The 20,736-nt window shown below is 46.3% G+C and overlaps 2 protein-coding genes across 31 annotated transcripts in view; one reads left to right on the top strand and one right to left on the bottom strand.

Annotated features, from left to right (window-relative positions):
• Positions 1 to 7,246, top strand: part of LOC117894425 (ankyrin-3) — a 61,651-nt gene extending 54,405 nt beyond the window's left edge. For 9 of the 20 annotated variants that reach the window (XM_034801471.1, XM_034801470.1, XM_034801468.1 and 6 more), the window contains 3 exons: positions 96 to 431; positions 974 to 6,094; positions 6,285 to 7,246. In XM_034801471.1, coding sequence (XP_034657362.1) covers positions 96 to 431; positions 974 to 5,997 — 5,360 coding nt within the window. In that variant the 3' untranslated portion in view covers positions 5,998 to 6,094; positions 6,285 to 7,246. Of the gene's footprint in view, positions 1 to 95; positions 432 to 973; positions 6,095 to 6,190; positions 6,213 to 6,284 lie in introns of all 20 variants that reach the window. The other 11 variants (XM_034801482.1, XM_034801475.1, XM_034801481.1 and 8 more) reach the window with 3 other exon arrangements.
• Positions 7,247 to 9,039: 1,793 nt separating this feature from the next.
• The window catches only part of LOC117893408 (formin-binding protein 1-like), a 32,529-nt gene continuing 20,832 nt past the window's right edge, over positions 9,040 to 20,736 (bottom strand). For 3 of the 11 annotated variants that reach the window (XM_034800015.1, XM_034800007.1, XM_034800008.1), the window contains exons 3-12: positions 16,989 to 17,104; positions 15,292 to 15,342; positions 14,460 to 14,604; positions 13,925 to 14,394; positions 13,675 to 13,858; positions 12,730 to 12,765; positions 11,469 to 11,818; positions 11,250 to 11,384; positions 10,678 to 10,844; positions 10,452 to 10,615 (exon numbers count right to left, since the gene is read on the bottom strand). In XM_034800015.1, coding sequence (XP_034655906.1) covers positions 10,452 to 10,615; positions 10,678 to 10,844; positions 11,250 to 11,384; positions 11,469 to 11,818; positions 12,730 to 12,765; positions 13,675 to 13,858; positions 13,925 to 14,394; positions 14,460 to 14,604; positions 15,292 to 15,342; positions 16,989 to 17,104 — 1,818 coding nt within the window. Of the gene's footprint in view, positions 10,616 to 10,677; positions 10,845 to 11,249; positions 11,385 to 11,468; positions 11,819 to 12,729; positions 12,766 to 13,674; positions 13,859 to 13,924; positions 14,395 to 14,459; positions 14,605 to 15,291; positions 15,343 to 16,988; positions 17,105 to 20,736 lie in introns of all 11 variants that reach the window. The other 8 variants (XM_034800012.1, XM_034800011.1, XM_034800013.1 and 5 more) reach the window with 7 other exon arrangements.

The following is a 20,736-nucleotide window of genomic DNA, read 5'->3' as shown; positions in this document are numbered from 1 at the left end:
CTCGTATTACCCATAACCGATTGTGTTGCTTAGTCCGTTGGCTATAACCGTTCTCCCGTATTTATTTGCTCCCATTCCCGTTTGTCATGTACCAGAACCTGTACCAGAACCTGTACCCGAAACAATGCCAGTAACTGAAACAGTATCAGTACCTGTAGTGCCTAGTCAAGAACAAATCGAAGCTGCATCCGAGACGCGCATGCGACGCATTGAGCGCAAGATTGAGAAGTTATCCACTGACATGGACGATGTTAGTGCAAAGTTCGATGAGGCCTTCGAGTCGGCTGTGCACGAGGATGAGATCAGTGCCCTGCAGGCTGACTTCTCGAAGCTCAGCTGGGACGACAGCGTGTCGCCCACGACAAACACAATGGCCGATATGGCCCAGAGCCAGATAACACCCGACAATGACATACAAGAGCTAACCGCAGGTATCATAAGCGACTAATCAAATGCTTTCATATTGTACATACATAGAGATAGTATATATTTAGTATATTGCTGATCCATTGCTGATTCGTAGAGAGGCGTAGAGACAGCAAGCATATGTATGTATGTGTGTGTGTGTGTGTATCTACCTCTAGAAGTGGCGGCCAATAATGACTTTTGTGTTCAAGTTGAGCTCTAATTGCATTTATCCCATTCAGTTGTTGGTTTAGTTTGTACTCATGTTAACTCATAACTAAATATGCATGTCAAATCACTATCTATCCTCACTCTTAACTCTAATCTCTATCATCTCTATGAAGTTATCTATCTCTAAATCATTCCATCTACTCGTATATCGTATGCCTAACCGATCACTCTTACCCATACTCGTATTGTTCTGTTCCTGTTTCCTGTTTCCTCTTTCCTCTTTCATATCTTCTATAATCTCGTATGATTGTGTTTACTCTCTTTGTACTCATCTTTTGTTCTCGACTTTCACAACACTTTTAAAACTGCTTTTGTTTTCACACCTATTGTTTTGTAGAAACAGGCGGCGATTTACCAATCTCAAGTGAAACCACTCCCGTACCACCGTCGGCCGTTGTGGCAGCCACAGTCGCCACAGACACAGTAACAGACAAAGAAACAGCAGATGAGCCGGCGGTAGAAACCAATATACAATCCACTACCACCAGCCACGACACACCCACACCAAAGCCTCGAGTACTCAAAGCCAGCTCCCCCGTATCCGAAAGCACCGACAGCATCCCCAGTCAAGTGCAAAAGTTCGACCTGCCCATCGATCTAAGTTTTGATGCACCTGTGCCGAAGCCCCGCGCTCCCATCAAGCACACGGAACCATTTGAGAACCTGGCTGCCCTGGCCGAACAGTCCGATAGCATTAGCCTGCGGAGTTTCGAGTTCACGGAGGACATCTCCAAGACGGACGAGCCCTCCACGGAGCTGTCCATGCGCTCCCAGCTGCGTGATGTGATCACAACCACAACCGCCACCACCACTGCCTCGGAGGATCACACGGAGAGCTTCGAGCCGACGAGCGAGATATCAGTGGACGATGCTGATACCGAGAAGTCGGAGGGTGCCGAGAAGACCACCAGCTTCTACATAGGCGAATCGAGTCGCAATGTCATCATCAAGACCTCAACGAAGTCAGCGGGTGCCACACCGCAGGAGGAAGAGGCCGCCACGGAAATTGGCATCGACGCCAAGGATATATCGCTGATGAAGGAGGTGTCTGTGGACTCGGACGAGGCCAATGACGTGTTCAAGGAGTACGTCACGATGAAGCGTGACGATGCTGAGGCTTTGGATAGCAGCAAGATAGTGCGGCAGGGTTCCGAGACCAGAAACGATATTCTGGAGTTTGAGAATGCCGACAAGGAGAAGGCTGGCGAACCAATTCTCACCAAGGTGACCACAGAGGAGAGCCTCACCACATCCACCGGCTCCAGTGGTCGCGCCATCATAGAGGTAGCGCCCTCCAGCAGCGAAGATCCCGATGAGTCCGGCAAGGAGATTCCCGAAATAGTGAACACAATTTCCTCCACAGAGCGGTTCGAACTGCCGCTGGAGAAGAGCGAGTGGGAGATATCCGAGAAGGAGATTCCCAGCGCGGGCAAGCCGAAGGTGGTGCACTCCCCGCAGCAACCACAAGCCACCAGCGGAACAGACATCGTTGATGAAGCTATTATTGAACCACAGGACTCGTTAGATTTAGCAAAGAGCGAGCAGAAAAGTGAAGCAAAATTCATCGAAGAAGCATCCCCAGACGGCTTTGAGTTCGAGACAATGCCCCACGCCTTTACTACTGGTGCGGAGAGCGATGATATATCGTCCTTTATCGGCATACCCGACATGCAGACGTCAACATTGGACAGCACCCAGCCACCCGAGGGCCTCTTTGATACCACCATCAGGGAGACGCTGAACAAGCAGGCGGCCATGGCGCACTACGCTCAAGATGTGTTCGGGCGCGTGGAGAGGCGCGATGATCACGGATCCCTGGGTTTCGTGTCCACCGGCACAGCCGAGGAACTCAGCTCGATGGAGGAACATTTGGCGAAGGAAGAGCAGGCCTCGCTTGGGTTTATATCCACGGAAACAGCAGAGGACTTTAGTTCCATGGAGGACTACTACACGGAAAAGTTGGCCACTGCCAGCTTGGTGGCAGAGGAGATTGCTGGCGACAAGTCCATCACCACCAGCACCTTCGAGGAGGTGACATCGGACCACTCCATTAGGCCGATCGATGTGGTGGTTCATCGGCTGAAGACCGAGTCATCGCCGGACTCCACCAACCGCTGGTCCATACCCGACGTGGACAATTCCAGCTCCAGCGAGAGCTACCACAAGAGCTTCGACAAGACCCAGAGTCGTCCCCTGTCCTCGGACATGGACATCATGCTGACGGCCACTGGCACCGGCACCTCCAGCGAATACCAGACAGCCCGAGACTCCACCTGCCGCGAGGCCACCGAGTACGTGAGCGCCGTGAGCACTCTGAACAGCAGCAGTGGCCAGACCATTAGCTCCCACGAGAGCATGCGCAGCTTCGATTCGCAGTCGGAGACTTCGGCCAATCTGGCCAGCATCGATGTGTCCGAGTTGTCGGAGACACTGGTGGCCTCCTCAACGGAGGCAGATCCCTTCGACTCGGAGGAAATGTCTCGCCTGCGCGACCTGCGAGCCGATGACGATGACAGCGATGAGAGCGTGGAACTGCCAGGGTCTTCGTATCCCACTAACGAGCAGCAGAGCTTGATGAAGCGATCTCAGGAGATGATTTTCAAGCCCAAGACAGAGACGGACGAGCAGCCGGCCATCGAGGCAATCCAAATCGAAGAGTATCCCAAGCCCAAAGAGGCCGAACGCACCTGGGGCCTGACCTATCCAATAGACGACAGCAAGGCCGACAGTCCCCGTGAGAGCGAGAGGGCCGAGGACATATTGCTGTATCACGGCGACCCCAGGCGATCCCTTGACGACTCAAAGCTGGCCTCCAGCCTGGACGAGGGCAGCATTCTGTCGGTCAGCATGTCCAGCACGTCCAACATTGACACCGTTGTGGAGAACTTTGATGACATTATCGGATCGGCAGGCTCGTCGTCGCTCACCGGCATCGAGGGCTTCCAGTATGGACACGACGAACCAATGACCTCTGCCTCCGTGCCGGAGGATGCCACGTTCGTGCTGGAGATGGATAGCAAGGAGCACTCCCCGCAGGACTCGAATGCCAGTACGCCACCGGGCGGAGAGTCGAAGCGGCGAGGCCACAAGCGCAACGAGAGCATCTCTGGCGATGCCCTGAAGAACCTGGACAAGGAGGTGGCCCTGCTGGGCGAGGGCAAGGAGTCGGAGAGTGAGTCGGACACAGATCCCTACGAGTCGGAGTATGCGCGCCAATTCCGCTCGCCCAAGGAGCGCAAGAGCAAGAAAAAGAAGCAGGCAGCTGCCGAGATGGACCACAGTGCGGAGCTGGAGAAGCGTCCGTTCACGCCGTCCCAGCTGGTGGCTGAGATCATTGTGGAGGACGCGACCGAGGAGCTGGAGGCCGAGGCAGCCATGATCGAGGAGCGTCGTCCCTCCCAGAATATGCAGGACTACTCGAAAATACCCGACATCATGGTAACGGAGGATGTAAAGTCGCCGATTTTGGAGGAGGAAACCGACGACTTCCCCGAGAAGTCGCTCTACAAAGTGCGCACCGAGGAGGAGCTGCACAAGGCCAGCGATACTTCTGTGTACGAGAAGGCCAAGGCCGAAGAGAAGGAGCAAGACTTCCAGCGGCGAGTCCAGGAGCAGTACAGGCAGAAGCTGGAGGAGCTGAAGCGTGCCGAAGTCGGGGCGGAGTACGATGATCACAAGGCGCCCGATTCGCCAGACTCCTTTGAAATGGTCGAGCAGCCGGACATCTCGGACGAGTTCGTAATCATTGAGGAGGTGGCCAAAGAGGCCAACGAAGTGGATCTAGGCGGCAAGAGCATCAAGATAGCCCCGATTAAGTACGAGCAGAAGCACGACTCTGACGTTGAGAAGATCATCATCAAGTCAGCGCCAGCCGACCCCAAGCTGGGCTCCCAGCTGTACAAGGATGATCTGAACTTTGAGTTTGAGGAGAGTCCGCCCACGGGTGCCAGCAGCAGCAGCGATCAGCAGGAGGAGAGCGACTCCAGCGACACGGCGGCAGCCAACAAGCGGTGGGTGGAGATGCAGCTGACGGACAACCAGCTGCGATATCCCTACGACCTCACTGGCGCCGTGCTGGAGGACATTAAGGAGGAGGATGGAGAGTTTGAGGTGGGCAGCAGTCGCATCAGCAGCTTCAAGGACTCCTTCTCGAGCACCCCCGAGTACGATGTGATGGCCGCGCGACGGTACCACTCCCGCGGCGAGCACGACGATGTGTCCATGAGCAGTCTGCAGGAGTTCGAGTCCCTGGAGCAGGCCATTTCGTTGGAGAACCGCAACCGCACCCACCAGGGCTCCACGGACTCGAGCAACGGCAGCTTCACACGTCGCTACGTGGTCCGACACAGTGGAAGTGGAACTGCGCCCGGCGACGATGTCTCCATATCCAGTCTGAAGGAGTTCGAGGGTCTGGAGAATGCCTGCATCGAAGCCCATCTCACTGAGATCAAGGCCAGGGAGGAGGCGGCGCTGCTCTCGCGCTCCGACGAGTCGAACAAATCGAATGGCAGCGACAAAGGAGCCGCTGGCAACATGGTGGTGACCAAGGTGACCCGCACTGTAACCCGCACCGAAGTGGTGCCCTCGGGCCAAGCGGAGAACATTGAAGCCCTGCTCAAGCAGAAGCTGGAGCGAGAGCGAGAGCGGGAGGAGGGTGACAGCAAGCCGGCACCGGCAAGCGGCACGGAACTGGATGCCAAGTCTAAGATCGATAGCCAGGACTCCGAAAAGGACAGCATTGATAGCATGGAGATCAGCAAGAGCCACGACATGATGACCAGCAGCATCGAGAGCTTCGACATCTCAAAGGATGCCACCACGCGATCCGACATTGATTCCCTGGAGATTGATAGACGCCACTCGCGCCAGGAGAGCATCGAGTCGTTCGGGGACGAACAGCTCGATCTCATGACCAAGTTTGTCAGCGGCGGAGGAGTCACACTGGGAGATGGTCTGACGACCACAACTACAACCACCACTACCAGCACCGATGCCGATGGGCATGAGCACACCGTGACGCGTGTGATAACCACAACGACTGTAGGCGCCGGCGGAGTACAGGAACTGCCTCTGGATGAGAGCGGCATGTCGAAGGACGTGTCCATCGACTCCCTGAACCTCTGCGTGGAGCAGACGACCAGCTCGGCTGGCACCACGGCGACGTATCAGACCAGCGCGGGCAACTCGCAAATGTCCGGCAGCATCACGAGCTGTGCCTCCAGCACGCTGATGGAGGACTCGTTCCCTGGTGTGGGTGGCATGTCGTCGTCGCAAATGTCTGCTAGTTTCTGGTCGCACGACGAGTCCACGGTGGTCGAGGATGAGGGCGACCAAGTGAAGAAGCAGCAGCAGGGCCAGTAAGGCCAGTGGCGCAGGATGGGAGAGAGAGAGAGTACTCGTACTTACCTAGACGTATATGAAAATGGGGCTTGAACAGAGACATAGAATATTTGGCTAGGTAAGCATCCCGAGGCGAGGCCAGGCTTCGCGGCTCTTTATGTTCTTTGATTTCCTTTTGATTTGTGTCTTTCCTTGGTCTTTGATCTACAAGCAGAGCTCAACTTTGAAAGAGAAAAGTAATACTCGCCGCCCCACCAAAAGAAGCACTTGAGATATTAATCTTTACTCATCTCCTTCTGATCTTACAGACAAGGTGCACTTCTAGAGGAAATCCGATGAAGTACTCCCTGGAAGGATAGCCAGCAGTAACATCTTCACCAGCTCTGAACATCACCGATTTCAAATCGAAGACCGAAGACCGAAAAGCATAAAGCGTAAATCAGAATAATTAACTAGACAATTTCAGACATTTTCACCCACACAACCCACATTTTTAATAATATTGAACTGCATACCCGAGTTTTTAAAGGCAAATATATATATTTTATATATTTATAAAAACTATAAAATCGCGAACACGAATATGAGTATGAAGATGATGATGAATATGGCAGGCACTAGCTGTTCAACGCATTTTCTTATTGGCTTTAATGTTTAAAAATTAAATAGAAGCGAATGCTTTGTGCTGCAGCATCGTAATGGAATACACCCTTGCTTTTAATTTTGATATAGTTATTATCTATGTATATGTACGAAGGATATTATTAATTGAATCGCTTATTATTGTAGTTTAATTTAAGCAATTATACAAGCGCATGTGTAAACGGGGACGTAATGAAATAGTAGTCAAAGCCTGGAAAGTGAAATGCTTTTAAAGTCTCATTTTTTTACAAGAACCAAGCAACTTTTTACGCTTGCATATTTTAACATTGACATATACATAAATATACAACTTGAGAACCCATACATACATAGATAAAATTTAAACCACATGTACGAACAATACAGTATGGAGATTATTCACTTGAACCTACACCTTAAAGCAGCCCAGGACGTGTATCGCTAATTTTCGTAATGCACTTCTTTCGTGCATTCGTCAAAATACCTACTTACTGAAAGGATTTAAACGTTTTAGCATGACCACTGTAATGGGATATAAATAAAATAATATTTGTGTTAAAAACATACAAGAAATATTACAAAAAAAAGAACATTATTGTATTGTAAACCACACGCGTACGAATAACCAAATAAAATGCTTAATAAAAAAGTCCTTTTGTCTTTTATTTATAAAATGGCATTCTTTTGGGGTTGGGGTAGATGGAAAATGGCATATCATTGCAGTCCTTGAGGTCCTTGGTGGATTCAAACGATACAGGAGACTCTAGCGCCCCCGAGGACACGTAGCACGTCTGGATCCGATGAGAAATGGCGGAATTATAGATTTTATACCCATAGTCCTTAATGTCCTTGATACCAAACTAATTGTAAGCAGTCAGGAAGATGTCCTGATTACGAAAAGTTGTAAAAGGTCCTGATCGGTCGAGAAAGGGCTTCGAATAGCATTAAATGGCAATAAAATAAACACAGAAATATATACAAAAACTCTCGGCATACTTTTGGGGGCTTTTGATGCTTAACTTTTTTAAAAAGTAGAGCATACTTTTGGGGTGCCATTTTCAGGTTTTACAAAATAGCTTACAACTTCTATATCCTGCAGTCCTGGAGGTCCTTGGTGGACTCAAACGATTCATGGGAGTCTTTCGCTCATGAGGACATATAGCACGTCCTGGTCGGATGTGAAATGGCCATAATATAAAAATTATATCCTTAATCCTTGATGTCCTTGATGCCAAAATTATGCAGAAAGATCAGGATAGTTGTCCTGATTACGAAAAGGTGCGGCACGTCCTGATCAGACAACAAATGGCCAAGATGTAGAACAATTACATTTTGAGATTTAAAAAAAACCGCCCAGTTTCATAGCAGCCAGCTTTTGATTGGATTAGAAAACATAAGACCAGCTACCTTCTGCAGATTGATGTTCGCCTAGTACTCGGTCCGAAAATTGCCCCTGGTTTTGCCTTCAAACGACTGTGGAAATTGCTTGGCTCAAATGGCAATTTTCGGACTTTGTACTAGGCGAACATAAATCAGCAGAAGGTAGCTGGTCTTATGTTTTCTAATCCAATCAAAAGCTGGCTGCTATGAAACTGGGCGGTTTTTTTTTAATCTCAAAATGTAATTGTTCTACATCTTGGCCATTTGTTGTCTGATCAGGACGTGCCGCACCTTTTCGTAATCAGGACAACTATCCTGATCCTTTTGCATCATTTTGGCATCAAGGACATCAAGGATTAAGGATATAATTTTTATATTTTCGAACTCTCACATCTGATCCTGGCGTGGTAAATGTCCTTGCCAGCGGAAGAGTCTCCTCTATCGTTTGAATCCATCAAGGACCTCCAGGACTGCAGGATATAGAAGTTGTAAGCTATTTTGTAAAACCTGAAAATGGCACCCCAAAAGTATGCTCTACTTTTTAAAAAAGTTAAGCATCAAAAGCCCCCAAAAGTATGCCGAGAGTTTTTGTATATATTTCTGTGTTTATTTTATTGCCATTTAATGCTATTCGAAGCCATTTCTCGTCCGATCAGGACCTTTTACAACTTTTCGTAATAGGGACATCTACCTGACTGCTTACAATTAGTTTGGTATCAAGGACATTAAGGACTATGGGTATAAAATCTATAATTCCGCCATTTCTCATCGGATCCAGACGTGCTACGTGTCCTCGTGGGCGCTAGAGTCTCCTGTATCGTTTTAATCCGCCAAGGACGTCCAGGACTGCAAGGATGTTCCGTTTTTAAGCCATTTCGTAATGGCATTGCATGAATATTGCAGCTTTGGTTAATTATAATTGAGAATGTAAAAAAAGTACACCATTTATTTGAGTTATTTTTATTACGATGACAATTCTCACATAGATATACCGGATCTTGTCACTTAAACTCAATATTCATTATAATTTTCACGCAATACGTATGTGCCTGTTTCGGTTCGAATTTATAATTAGATAAATTTAAGAATTTTGGAATTGTTTGGAACACAATTCATCAGTTTCAGTGGTGTATGCACACTTATATCTATGCGAAATGAAAGTAGAAAATACACATGGAAAAGGCTGTTGAATACCTAACTAAAAATCTAATTCACTCTGCCTGGTCGGCCTGTTCTTGTTTTTGTTTTTGATTGTGGTGTACCATTAGACGGTAGTATTTTGTTTGTTGTAAATTATAAATAAATGTATTGCAAAGTGGCGTTGAACATAACAAATGCAGCGCCGCCCGGCTTTGCTTTTGACTTAAGCCTTAAATTTTGTGAACTTAAACGTCTAGGAGTCCCTAAAACATAACTACTTGCTGCATTATTCAAATCAATCTGGTTCTCGTTCTCGCTCTCGCTTCCCTCGATGCGCATAGGATTAAGCATAATGTGTGAAAATGTACAAGGCATAGAGCAATACAAGTTATCTTCAAACTAAAATTAGGCAATACAAAGTTATCATCAAACTAAAATTAGGCTTTATCCATAGAGTGTGTAAAAGTAAAATGTACAATTGTTGCTATTTATATAAACAAGCTAGCGCGTTCATCGCCCTCGCCTTCGCCATTGCATATGCCGCATGTCATGCAGGATTGCCATAACTCTTGCTATACCTATCCTTGAGTTGCGTATGTGTGTATGTTCTGTGTGTGTATGAATGGGTGTTGTTTTGGGTATGTTCGATGTTCTGTTCTGTCTCTCTTCATATCCCATTCTGATCTTTGCATATTTACCAAAGTTTTAGTGCTACAATTCGACAGACACGCACTCTGCCCCTCTTCTTGGTCAGTGCGAAGAACGGCAGATGCTTCCGTGGCCAAGGCCGTGAATGAAAATAACGCATCATGAACGCATTTCGATATTGAAACATGTTCACAATCCTATTTTCGCGTTTTCTAGTTTCAATTTTGGTTTTTCATGTTCTCACATATTCAAGTGCCATATAAATCTGATTTCGTATATGTATATAAATAGGTGTAGTCATGATTGTTGCAGTGAAGAGGGAAACGTTACGTTGCGGTGCTTACAATTAGGTGAGGTCTGCTCGTAGGTGCATATGACTATAGATAGTATGGTATAGTTATGATATAGCTTGCACTACCATCGAAATCCTTTCAAAATCAAAGTAAATATACAAAGCAAACGAGAATTAATGGGAGTCGAACTTAGCTTAAGTCAAAATGTACATGGTTGTGCGCAGAGTGTGTGAGTGTGTATGTGTTGGGTTGTGTTGTGTTATGGCTGTCTGACAGAACGCAAAGTTATGACAAAAGTACACAAAATGAATGGAACATATGCAAATGTTTTGCTGAGTAGTTAACATTTAAAACCGCCTGGCCGGCTGATTGCCCGCCCATAAGTTCTTAAGCCTAAGCGTAGAGCGTGCACTCGATGTAACTCGTGGGCACAAAGCCCTCGTCCCAGCCATTGGAATCGTTAGCACGCCGCACTCGCGTCCAGCCATCACCCTGATCGATCTCAATCACCTGCAGCTCTTCGCCCTCGTTCATGGGTATGCTTCCTTCGCTGGATGCTGTTCCAAAGAGAGAAACAAAGATGATTAGTGTGCCAATCAATGCGTCAATCATTACTCACCTTCAAAGGGATACAGGGCTCGACAAGTGCCCAGTGGCTGCAGTGGTTCCACTTCCGTCTCAAAGTAGGCATCCTCGCCAATGGCGTTCTCGTTGGCGCTTCCCTGTCCAGAGCCGGGCAGGGAAGTGTGCGACGTGCCCAGGCCACTCTCGGGACTTGCCGAACTGCTGGATTTCACCATGGAAAAGGCAAAATGAAACGAAATATTTGAAGAAGTTGCAATTTACACATTATTAAGTGTTGTAATGTTCGGTGTAAAGCAATCAAGAATCGAAATTAAAAACAAAAATCAATCATTTTGAACTACAAGTTAGAAAACAAAGCAAATTCATATTTAAATTTTGTTTGGCTGTGGCATATTGTGGCACATTTTTGTGGGCTCTTTCTGTTTGTTATTTCTTGTCAAATGATAAACCGAAAAGAGGGAAAGGGAACGAGACCGAAACCAAGAAGTGCAGTGAGCAATGTACAGAAATGGGATGCCAAATAATAAATGCTACGATAATGTATGTAGTGTGTTGTGGGTGAGATATATATATGTATAAACATTGAACGTAGACTTATGAGTGTACCCGTTATTGTTATTATTATGCCCATTTTGTATTTGCGCCACATTATCCTCAGAACCTGACCTGCTTAAGCTGCCAGCATCGTCAGGCTGGTCATCGCCCTCGTCGTGATGATCATCGGCGCTGCCATTGGAATGTCTGCCAAAATTAAGGAACAAAGATCACGATTAGTTGATCAATACATCAAATCTAATGCAAATCATTCACTCGGTCACAGCTTACCTCGATGTTCGGTGTCCGTTCTGTAATTGATTTCGATTCGCCTGCGGACTATTGTTGGCCACCTGCGCCTGATTGGCCCTCTCAAAGTAGCCCTGATACTTTTTCAGATCGATTTTCAGCTTTTCTAGCTTGTGTTCCGATTCGTTCAGTTGTCCCTCAACGGTCATGGGATTGCCCAGCGATGAGTTCGTCTCATAGACGATTTTCATCTTCATCAGGCCATCCCGGGCATTCGTCTCCTGTGCAATCTTCTGCTGCAGCTCCGCGATCTTTGCCTGAAGCTTCTTTCTTTGCTGATTCGGTGGCAGATCACTAAAGTCCTCCTTTTGTCCGTCCGCAGTGAGCGAGTTCTAATGATTATGAGAATACAAATGATTAGTTTAGGGAATCAAGCGATACATGGTTCAGGATATAAATGGAATGAATAAACGGACATCAAGACAGCCACAAGACAACAACAATTATAAGAAGAACAGCAACAGTAGATAGTAAGTAGCACGCAGTGAGTAAAACAGAAGAGATATAAACATATAAAATAACAACAATAAAGAATAAATGCAATAAAAGATTTACACACAAAGGAGCTAACCCAATGGCCTGCTTTTGCTTTTGGTATGGGGAATCAATCGCAACCTGTTTCCACATCAACAGGCGGCATCAAACAATCAACAAAATATGCGAGTATATAAATAAATGATGCAAATGGAACACAAGGGGGAAAATAACTGCTAGATTTAATCAGGGGAAAGCATTCAATTCAAATCATGCGAAGGAATTTCTCAACGAGAGCTAATGAACATAAAACAAATCTCAAATGATCGTAAAAATAATCAAAATTACAATTGGAACTGATGATAATGCGGATAATGTGTGAGTGTGCTAGTGGCCAAGACTGTTCTTAAAGTTTCCGACCAGTTTAATGGGTAGTTTTGTTTGTTTTTAGAGCTCGAACCAAGAATACTGCCAATCGTTTAAAGTGAAAGTTTTGCTCAGAGACTGCTATAATTGTTATTAATTAATGGAAAAACGAACGATAGTCGGTATGGCTGGTGGCTAGTGGCAAGTGGCAAGTGGCTAGTGATTGGTTAGTTGATAGCGTGGATAGAGTAGAGTGTTTGTAATTAAGAGCAATCATATATGTATGTAAATGGTAGGCTAGTTAAGGCTAAGCTTAGTTAGAACTAGTTAGAATTAGTTGGTTTAGGGGTTAGTTATTTAGTTTAGTTAAGGGGTAGAGCTAGAGCTGAAAGATTCATCATACCTTCATCGTGATACAGGCTTCAATTATCTGCCGTTGCTATTGGCAGCGAATTGATTTAGTATTCAAATTCATATTCAGAATTCACATTTATTTGCAATTTGAGTGTTTTGTGTTTTGTTTGTGTGTTTTGTGTGTGAGTAAAAGCATTTGGGATTCGGCAACAAAAATAGAAATCAAGAGTTAATACAATTAATATTTTTGCAGAGTGTTGTTATCAAAGAAGCTTTCGGTTTTCGGTTGTTTGGTTGGTGGGTAATTTTCACATGGGGGCGTAGAGGGTAGAGGGGGACAAACAACTCAAAAGCAAAGCGTTGGTTACAAAAGGCAGACAAAAACATTAGTAAATGAGAGACGGAAAACATGGACTGGAATGGCAATTCATATGCAAACGGGGGAAGACAATCAATGTGGGAGATGGCGGAGGATATGTATGTATAGCGAGTATTTATGGCATTCAGTCTTGAGTGAGAGTGAGTGAGGTGGGATGAGACGAAACGAACACGAGGATAGGCGGCCTGTAGGACTGGACTCTTGGTACTTACAGCAGAGACACAGTCAGAGGACCATGGTCCAGGTGGAAATTAAAGTGGTAAATGGTAATCGATTCGAGATAGAACGGAAAAGAGATAGAACACTGGATGAGTAAACTATAAAGAGAGAGACACACACCGCACACGCATAAACCATAACAGAGGCCTACGACTTGTGGATGGGGCAACTTAAGAACTAAAAGATCACGAAGAAGCGACTCAACTCAAGAGGCTCTTGGGTGCACTGAAAGTAACGGACATGTGTGTGGGGGGACAGAACTGAAAGCTCCCATCGACAGACAGATAGAGAGACAGATCGAGAGAGAGAGAGTCAGGCAGAAACGAGGCTAAAACTATGGATACAACAGCCATAAACCATAAAACCTATACGAGAATCGGCCACGGATTCCCTCACCTTGTTGCTGCCGAATATGTTGAAGATGCCGACGCGCTTCTTGATCTTATTGGCACTCATCGTGCCACGCATCGTCAGGTGGTTCGACATGGAATTGCTGTAGTGATCCTGCAAGCTGTCCGGATCGAGTTTGGACAAGTCCTCGAAGGGTATGTCCGTTGGGGGCGTGAAACCCGATTGGTATCTGTCGCAAAAACAAACAAAGATTAGACATACAATCACAAAGGAGCGGACTGATTGATGGTTAAACCTTTCTATGACTTTGAATGAATCTTCCTTCTCGTTGATGGACTCTCCCGCCTTGACAATCCCCTCCATGCAGCGGGCAATGATGGGTGCCACCGAGGACTCCACTTCCGCTGCTCCAATGATGAACTCGCGTATGCCACGGGTGCGCTTCTCGTCGAGCTCCTGCAGTCGACTCAAGACGGCGGGCAGCAGGATGCTGAAGTGCTGTTGCTGCAGATTGTTCGTCTTTTGCAGCTGATTGGCGTACTCGTTCTTGGCATCGTCCGACTGCTGGATCTTCGATGTCATGATGGTCTTGTAACGCTCCACCTCGGCACGACTCAGATTGAGATCCATGTCGGCCTTCTTGTAGTTTTCGACAGCCTTCTCCGAGTCCCTGTACGCCTTCTCGTAGTTCCGCTTGGCCCGCTCCAGCGATGAGAGCTGTGTGGAGAGGTTCTGTTGCAGCATTGCACCATCGCTAAGGCATTTCTGTGGGGAGATATTTGAGCTATAATCTGGGTATTTCAGGGCATAATATTTCATTCAACACTCACCTTGCGATCATCGCGCAGCGTTTTGGAGAGCAGCGTCACACCCTGTATGATCTGTAGCTGCAGGGACTCGGACACAACTTCGCGCTGTCCCGCCAGATCGCCCACTTCCTTGAGCAGATTGCGAAACGCTTGCATCGATGTAAATCTGTAATAAAGAGAGCCAATGTGAGTATCAGTTCATAGCTCAGAGCCCTGCCCACGGCATTTAGCGCCTCTGACAAGCTACTCTTCAGGCCAGTCCATTGCCGGGGTAGCAATTTATGGAGCTCTCAGATTGACGGAGTTGGACACGCGCTTTGTGACGCGCCATGGAACGCCCACGCCCCTGCCGTATGTGTCTGTTTCTGTGTCTCTGTTCGTAGGTCTGTCTGTCTGTCATCGCTGTGGCACTCTCTATATATGGCTGGGAGGATAAGTTTATGAATTTTACAACTGAATAAGGCACAAGCGCTTGGCATTTCATTACCAAAGTCAACTTCAGCTTGGCTATGGCTTCATTGTCATGTTACACACATGCCACGCAGAGCAGAGCCAAACATCCAAGCAGATCTATTTGCGGGTCATGATGTCAGCTATTCGCATATGCCATTTGCATGGCATGTAATTAAAAACGTAGATTCTCAGACCACACACACGCACATGGGAATGAATGAATGGGAATCTGTTCCCTACGACACGCACAATTAGAGCAGCCTGAGAGATCCGACTTGGCCCACAAATAAGGCACAAAATCCGAAACAAAATGCAACAAATTGTCGATAAATTCCCATGACATTTAACAAGCATTAAACTTAAGTATACTTATGGTTTTATTGTTTTTGTTGGTGCTTACTCATTGTCTTCCTCCTCCTTCTTTTTGGGCTGGTAATTTTTCACTAAGCGCCTGCAATGAAAAAGGAAAACCGAAATCAAAATCAAAATCATGGCATTAGTGAAACTTTGTTTATGCAAAAAGAGAGAAAGATAAATACAAAATATAATAGCAAAGGTAAGTAGTGGAAGACGAGGAGCATTTGCATTAAACACGAGACTTTTCATCGCGCACGCAAGAGCTTGAGCCAGAGATTTCACTCTGCGCTCCGCATATTAATAGAGTTTTTCCACCCATTTTCCACTGCGGGTCTGCGGCTGTCTGCTTTGTGGTCTAGTTGGTAGATGATCGCAGCACATTGTAGATGCTGCTGGGAAACCCACAGCCTGATATACAGATATAAAGATATATGAAGCGCCAGAGCTCCAGCCACAACTGGAGTTTTAGAGACGCGTAATGATAAAGTCATTAAAACGCCGTCAAGACGGTAGCTTCCAGCGATATCAAACAGGGGCCACAGTTCACTCCCAGCCAGCAGAGAGCTTCGGTAGCAGTGGCGCTGGCGGTGGTGGCGGTGGCAGTCATCAAGCCAACTCATTGGGGGAACTGTGGGAACTGCCAGACAGAGGACAGACAGACAGGCAGGCAGACAGACAGTGGGAAACCGATAGCAGCCTCGGTCTTGTGGTCTCCCCAACACCTTGACAACGTCAGCGACTCTGGGCAATATAATCTTTGCTTAAATTAAACAATTATGAAGACCCACGCCAACACCGTTCCTTCGTTCGTTCGTTGGGCAATTGCCAGAGTGGGGCTTGTCAGAGTCCGAGTAACTCAAGCCTAATCACATTAAGTCCCCCACATGTCCATGGGGGCACTCAATGGGGTGGGGTGGGGTGGGTTGGCGACGCTCCCTGACGGTGTGGCAGCTTGCGTCGCGTGTCAATTGCGTGGGGCAGGTCGTGGTCAGATCATGTTGGCTTCACTTTCCGAGGGTGTCACTCAATTGTGCAATTTAGAGCCGACCCAAGGGGTTGGTCCCACCATTCCTGATGGTCTGACGGAGGTGCGGCTTTCGAATATTCTTTTTATTTTCCTTCCATAGCATATCGCATGAACTTCAATTGAAATGCGACGCTGGTAAACGGAACACAAGCTCTCAAACAATGAACACAATTAGCTTTTAGATATTTACGATTATTTTTATGCTTCTCTCTCTCTCTCTCTCTCTCCGTTCCACGAAGGTCTCACGGAGAGAGACAAAGGCAAAGAGACACGTTTTAAGCCTCAAGAAAATTGATTTCAGGAACCGAACTCGTGTGCCGTGTACCGTGTGGCCACTGCAATCACTTCCACAAGTGCCACAGAGTGGACGACCTTGTGCTTATTCGTATGAAGCGAGTGCACGACGCTTATTTTTGTTTCTTTTACGATTTTTACATTAATGAGAACTCCATAAACCCCCGAGAGAGACCCCAGACCCCAGAGCCAGAGAGATATTTGGAATTCGGTGAGATGTTTGACAAGCAGCTGCATGCCACAAATGGGTGAGGCCTCCACGTACACAAAAAACTAAATACAAAATATTTATGTTTAATTGGCTATTTGTTGGGGCCATAAATGGAGGCGCCGCCTGACGCCTTAGCCTTAGAGACTGAAAAAATAATACCCACAAGTTTACGATATAAATTCTAATGTTTTAATGGCTTAAAACTCACCTTAGTTTGCCGGCATATTCCGTTTCTATGGCCACGCGATCACGCAGAAAATTGGCATACTTGTCCAGCGCATCGATGCCTCTGTTTGTGTGTATCGCTAGATTATCATTTTGATCCTGCAAATAGAAATGGGCACATGGCATGGATTAGAGAACAGTCGATCAGAAATATCTCAAGTGGAAGAGTGGGAAAAATCCCACTTAATGCCTTTTGACATTGAGCCAACGAAATTAATCTAAATATTTTAATTACTTGGAAAAGAAACTGCGTAGCAAACAGCAAATGGATTTTATGGATAAAGATCGGCAAATATCTGTACACAATGCTGAGTGCGAGGCATGGGAGCGAGAGATGACGCGGGCAGCATAGAATTTGCCATTCGTTTTGTTGTTGCTGAGAGCGCAAAAGCAGGAGAGAGCGTAATGAAGTAACAGCGAAAGTCTGTGCATTGCGTGAGAGAAGCAAAGCTCGTAGATCAAATGCAGATCAAGAGATAAGACAATTGAGACGCTGCGCTGCGCTGCGCATGCACACAGAATATGCAAACAGAAAATGCAAAGAACAGGAGAGAAGGGCAATCGAAAGAACGGTTGTTGTTGTTGTTGTTGCTGAGAGAGCGAAGGAATTACGTGCGTGTCTGTGCCTGTGTATTGCATGGTGAATGGAAAGAGAGAGAGAGAGGGGAGCACTAAAAGTCGATCCATTAACTCATTAGCCATAAAGAGCGGCGATATGGTTGACAATTTGAAGTGATTTGGTTTTAAATTAGCGTCTGGGCCATTCGTTAGGGGATCGTTAGTGTTTACCGCTGACACAAATATGGGCAGCAGCCACTTCCTCCTCAGCGGGAAACAAAAAAAAAGTTATGATATAACTCTCTTTTGTTGGCAATTTGCAACACTTTTCCATACCGTTTGTCAATACAACAGACTAACAACAATACAAACAATCTACGCTGCGCAGCGCTCCACTTTTGATTTTATTTTCGCACGCAGCAAAAGAGACAACAACAACAGAAATAGTGGCAAAGAAACAAACATCAAAAGAGGCTGCCGTGTGTGGCCGAGTTAGCTGCCAATCACGCCCCCAAACGCAATCATCGATGGATGGCAGTGGCAGACAGCAGATTTGAATGTTAAGTAAACCGTCCTCCTCCTCCGTCACATGCATAGAAAAGCCATAGAAGAGTTTGCCAATTTGCATGTGAAGTTCATTCAGCGAGCGAGACAAAAGTCACTGTACCCTGGACGACCCTCCGACTCATCCATCGCCTCCGCCCCCGCACCGCTACCTCCTCCACATCGTCTGTCAAAAAATTAACATCAATTACATAATGAAACCCAGTTCCGAGACACAATTCGGTTGCGGCTTAAATGAGCGTTAAATTGTTGTTGGAAATTTACGTTTTCTGTTTTTTGGTTATTTCTGCGCTTCTTCCGTGGCATTGCAAAATTTCTATATGTATGTAATTTTGTTTCAATGTTTTATGCGAAACGATTATATTAATTTCTGTGCTGCTTTACCGACGTGAACAAGGTTGCAGCAGTGAAATTTGGCAACGTTGTGCCAGGCATTCGATTTTCACTCAATTTTGTCAATGATCGTGAAATTAATTAAACATTAAAACAATTTCATTTCAAATGCGTTTGTAGAATTTCAGTTGATTTTTTAATTCGCTTTTATGTCGTGGCATTGCGTCACACCCCACAGCGGGGAGCGGGATGGACGGGGTAAAACTTTCACCCGCCTCAAGGTGCGGCTCCACAAATGGAAAAGCATTTCTGTTTGTGTGTTGCAGAGTGTCAATAGAGAGAGGATTGCAGCAGCAGCTGGAGGAGGGCGTTGGCTATAAGATCATGTGGGTGTGCATGCAGTCCTGCATCTTGGCCTATAAACATCCATCCAACTGTCACTTGCCGCTGGCCTAAACCCATTTCTTGCTTGCATAATCGAATGGAATACGTTCCTTGCAGCGACAACAGGGACAGAGTGGAGTGTAGTGCCTTTCCATCCAACTCGCTTCGAATCAAATTAATTTACTTTTCACATCGACTGTTCGGGTCTGGGGCTGCGCTTGCGCAATATCCTCGCCGCTAGTGGGAAAATGCTGTGTGTGTTTTCCAATCAATGAATGGTGGGGCAGTGCTGTGCATTGTGTGTGCTGTGCTGTGCCTGTGCTAGTTTTTCCATGTTGTCTGATTAAATGGAATGGCAAATTGTTTGCCGTTTGTCTGCGTCCGCCATTCAGCAGCCATTAGCGCCATTGATTTATATAAATAGTTTATACAGATTTAAAATCGTTCAAAATGCATTGATTAAGATAATAGTTATGCTGTTGTTTCCCCTGGCAATCGATTGGTTATGAGGTGAGAAAGGAATGCTGGGCTCCATTTATTGATTAGAATGGATTCCATTTCGCAATTATGCTGCGCGGCTGTCGCTCATTCCAAATGATTCCCCACCAAATGCGACGACGACTGAGACTGGACTGAGACATTGATGGACGGACAGTCGACAACTCTCGAAGGTTATTTTTGCCAATCGGATCGCATTCCGCTGACCTTGACCGCCTCGAGAGATCAGATCACAAAGCGAACGAGCGAACGAGCGAATGATTGGATCTGGGCATATAAGGAATGAAATAAAAACCGAATTGAGGCAGACACTAAGTATGCGATGCGAGCATGAGTGCGTGTGTGTGTGTGGCATGAGGCAAGGGCTTGACAGATCTTGAAGATCGCGGAGCAGAGTAGGAGTAAGAGCCGCAAGCATGTGGCACTTGAGGAGGGTCTTTCGTTCAGGTTAATGACTCGCCAAAGACGACAAATATTTCTGAAAACTGGCATTTAAATAATATTTATTTGCAGATGCTGCCGCTGCCGCTGCCGCAGAGATTAATGTGGCAATGTCCAAAAAAGCTGGCCATAATGAAGAGTCTCCCAACTAACAAGCTGGCCAATAAATCATGGCGAAAGTTTGCTCACACCAGCAGCGGGCATTGAGGCATCATCTGGCGGGGGCATCAGATGTCACAAAAGTTTATTAGCAGAAAAGAAAGAGACACAGAAATATCCAATCCCGATTCCAGTCGGGCTGGATGGATGGATGGACTTTCACTGGGAGACACACAACTTAACCGTCAGTCAAATGCAATCAACAAAATGTAACAGGCAGCCATCGTAAGAATCGAGAAAAAATATACAAAAAACATGGAAAAACAAATGACAATAAAAATCAATAAAGAAATTAACAAATTGCTGGAGGAGGAGAAAAAACAGAAAAAGTGTTAAATTCGATTGAACATTGTCATCGTGATTGTCGATTGCTGTTGAGGTTTGTTTTCTTTATTGAAGGGACCGACCGGCAATCAATGCCGGAATGCGTGGCAGAATGTGTGGCAGAGTGTGGAATGCTGGCAGCACCCATTTGCTCAGGGCACGGGCACGGACACGGGCACGGGCACTGCTCAGTGGGTCAAGATTGAACACTGATCCGATTGATTAAACGCATTTGTTCATTCCATTCCATTCGATTGCATTGCTTCGCATTGTTTCTTTTGTAGGTTTTCCATTTAATTTAATCGTGTATTGGATTCGTTTCGATTCGTTTTCATGGGCTCGTGACATTTGATCAACGAAAGAATCCAAAGGGAAAGTAGAACGGGGACGGGCATGCGCCCTGTCTTCATGGAATAAATGCTGTCAGCACTCTGTGTGATAATCAATCGTGTAAAGATTGAATGATTGAT

Source organism: Drosophila subobscura, chromosome J (assembly GCF_008121235.1).
Source record: "Drosophila subobscura isolate 14011-0131.10 chromosome J, UCBerk_Dsub_1.0, whole genome shotgun sequence".
NCBI lineage: Eukaryota > Metazoa > Arthropoda > Insecta > Diptera > Drosophilidae > Drosophila > Drosophila subobscura.
Note: the sequence above shows the minus strand (reverse complement) of the source record. Positions and strands in the feature narration are given on the sequence as shown.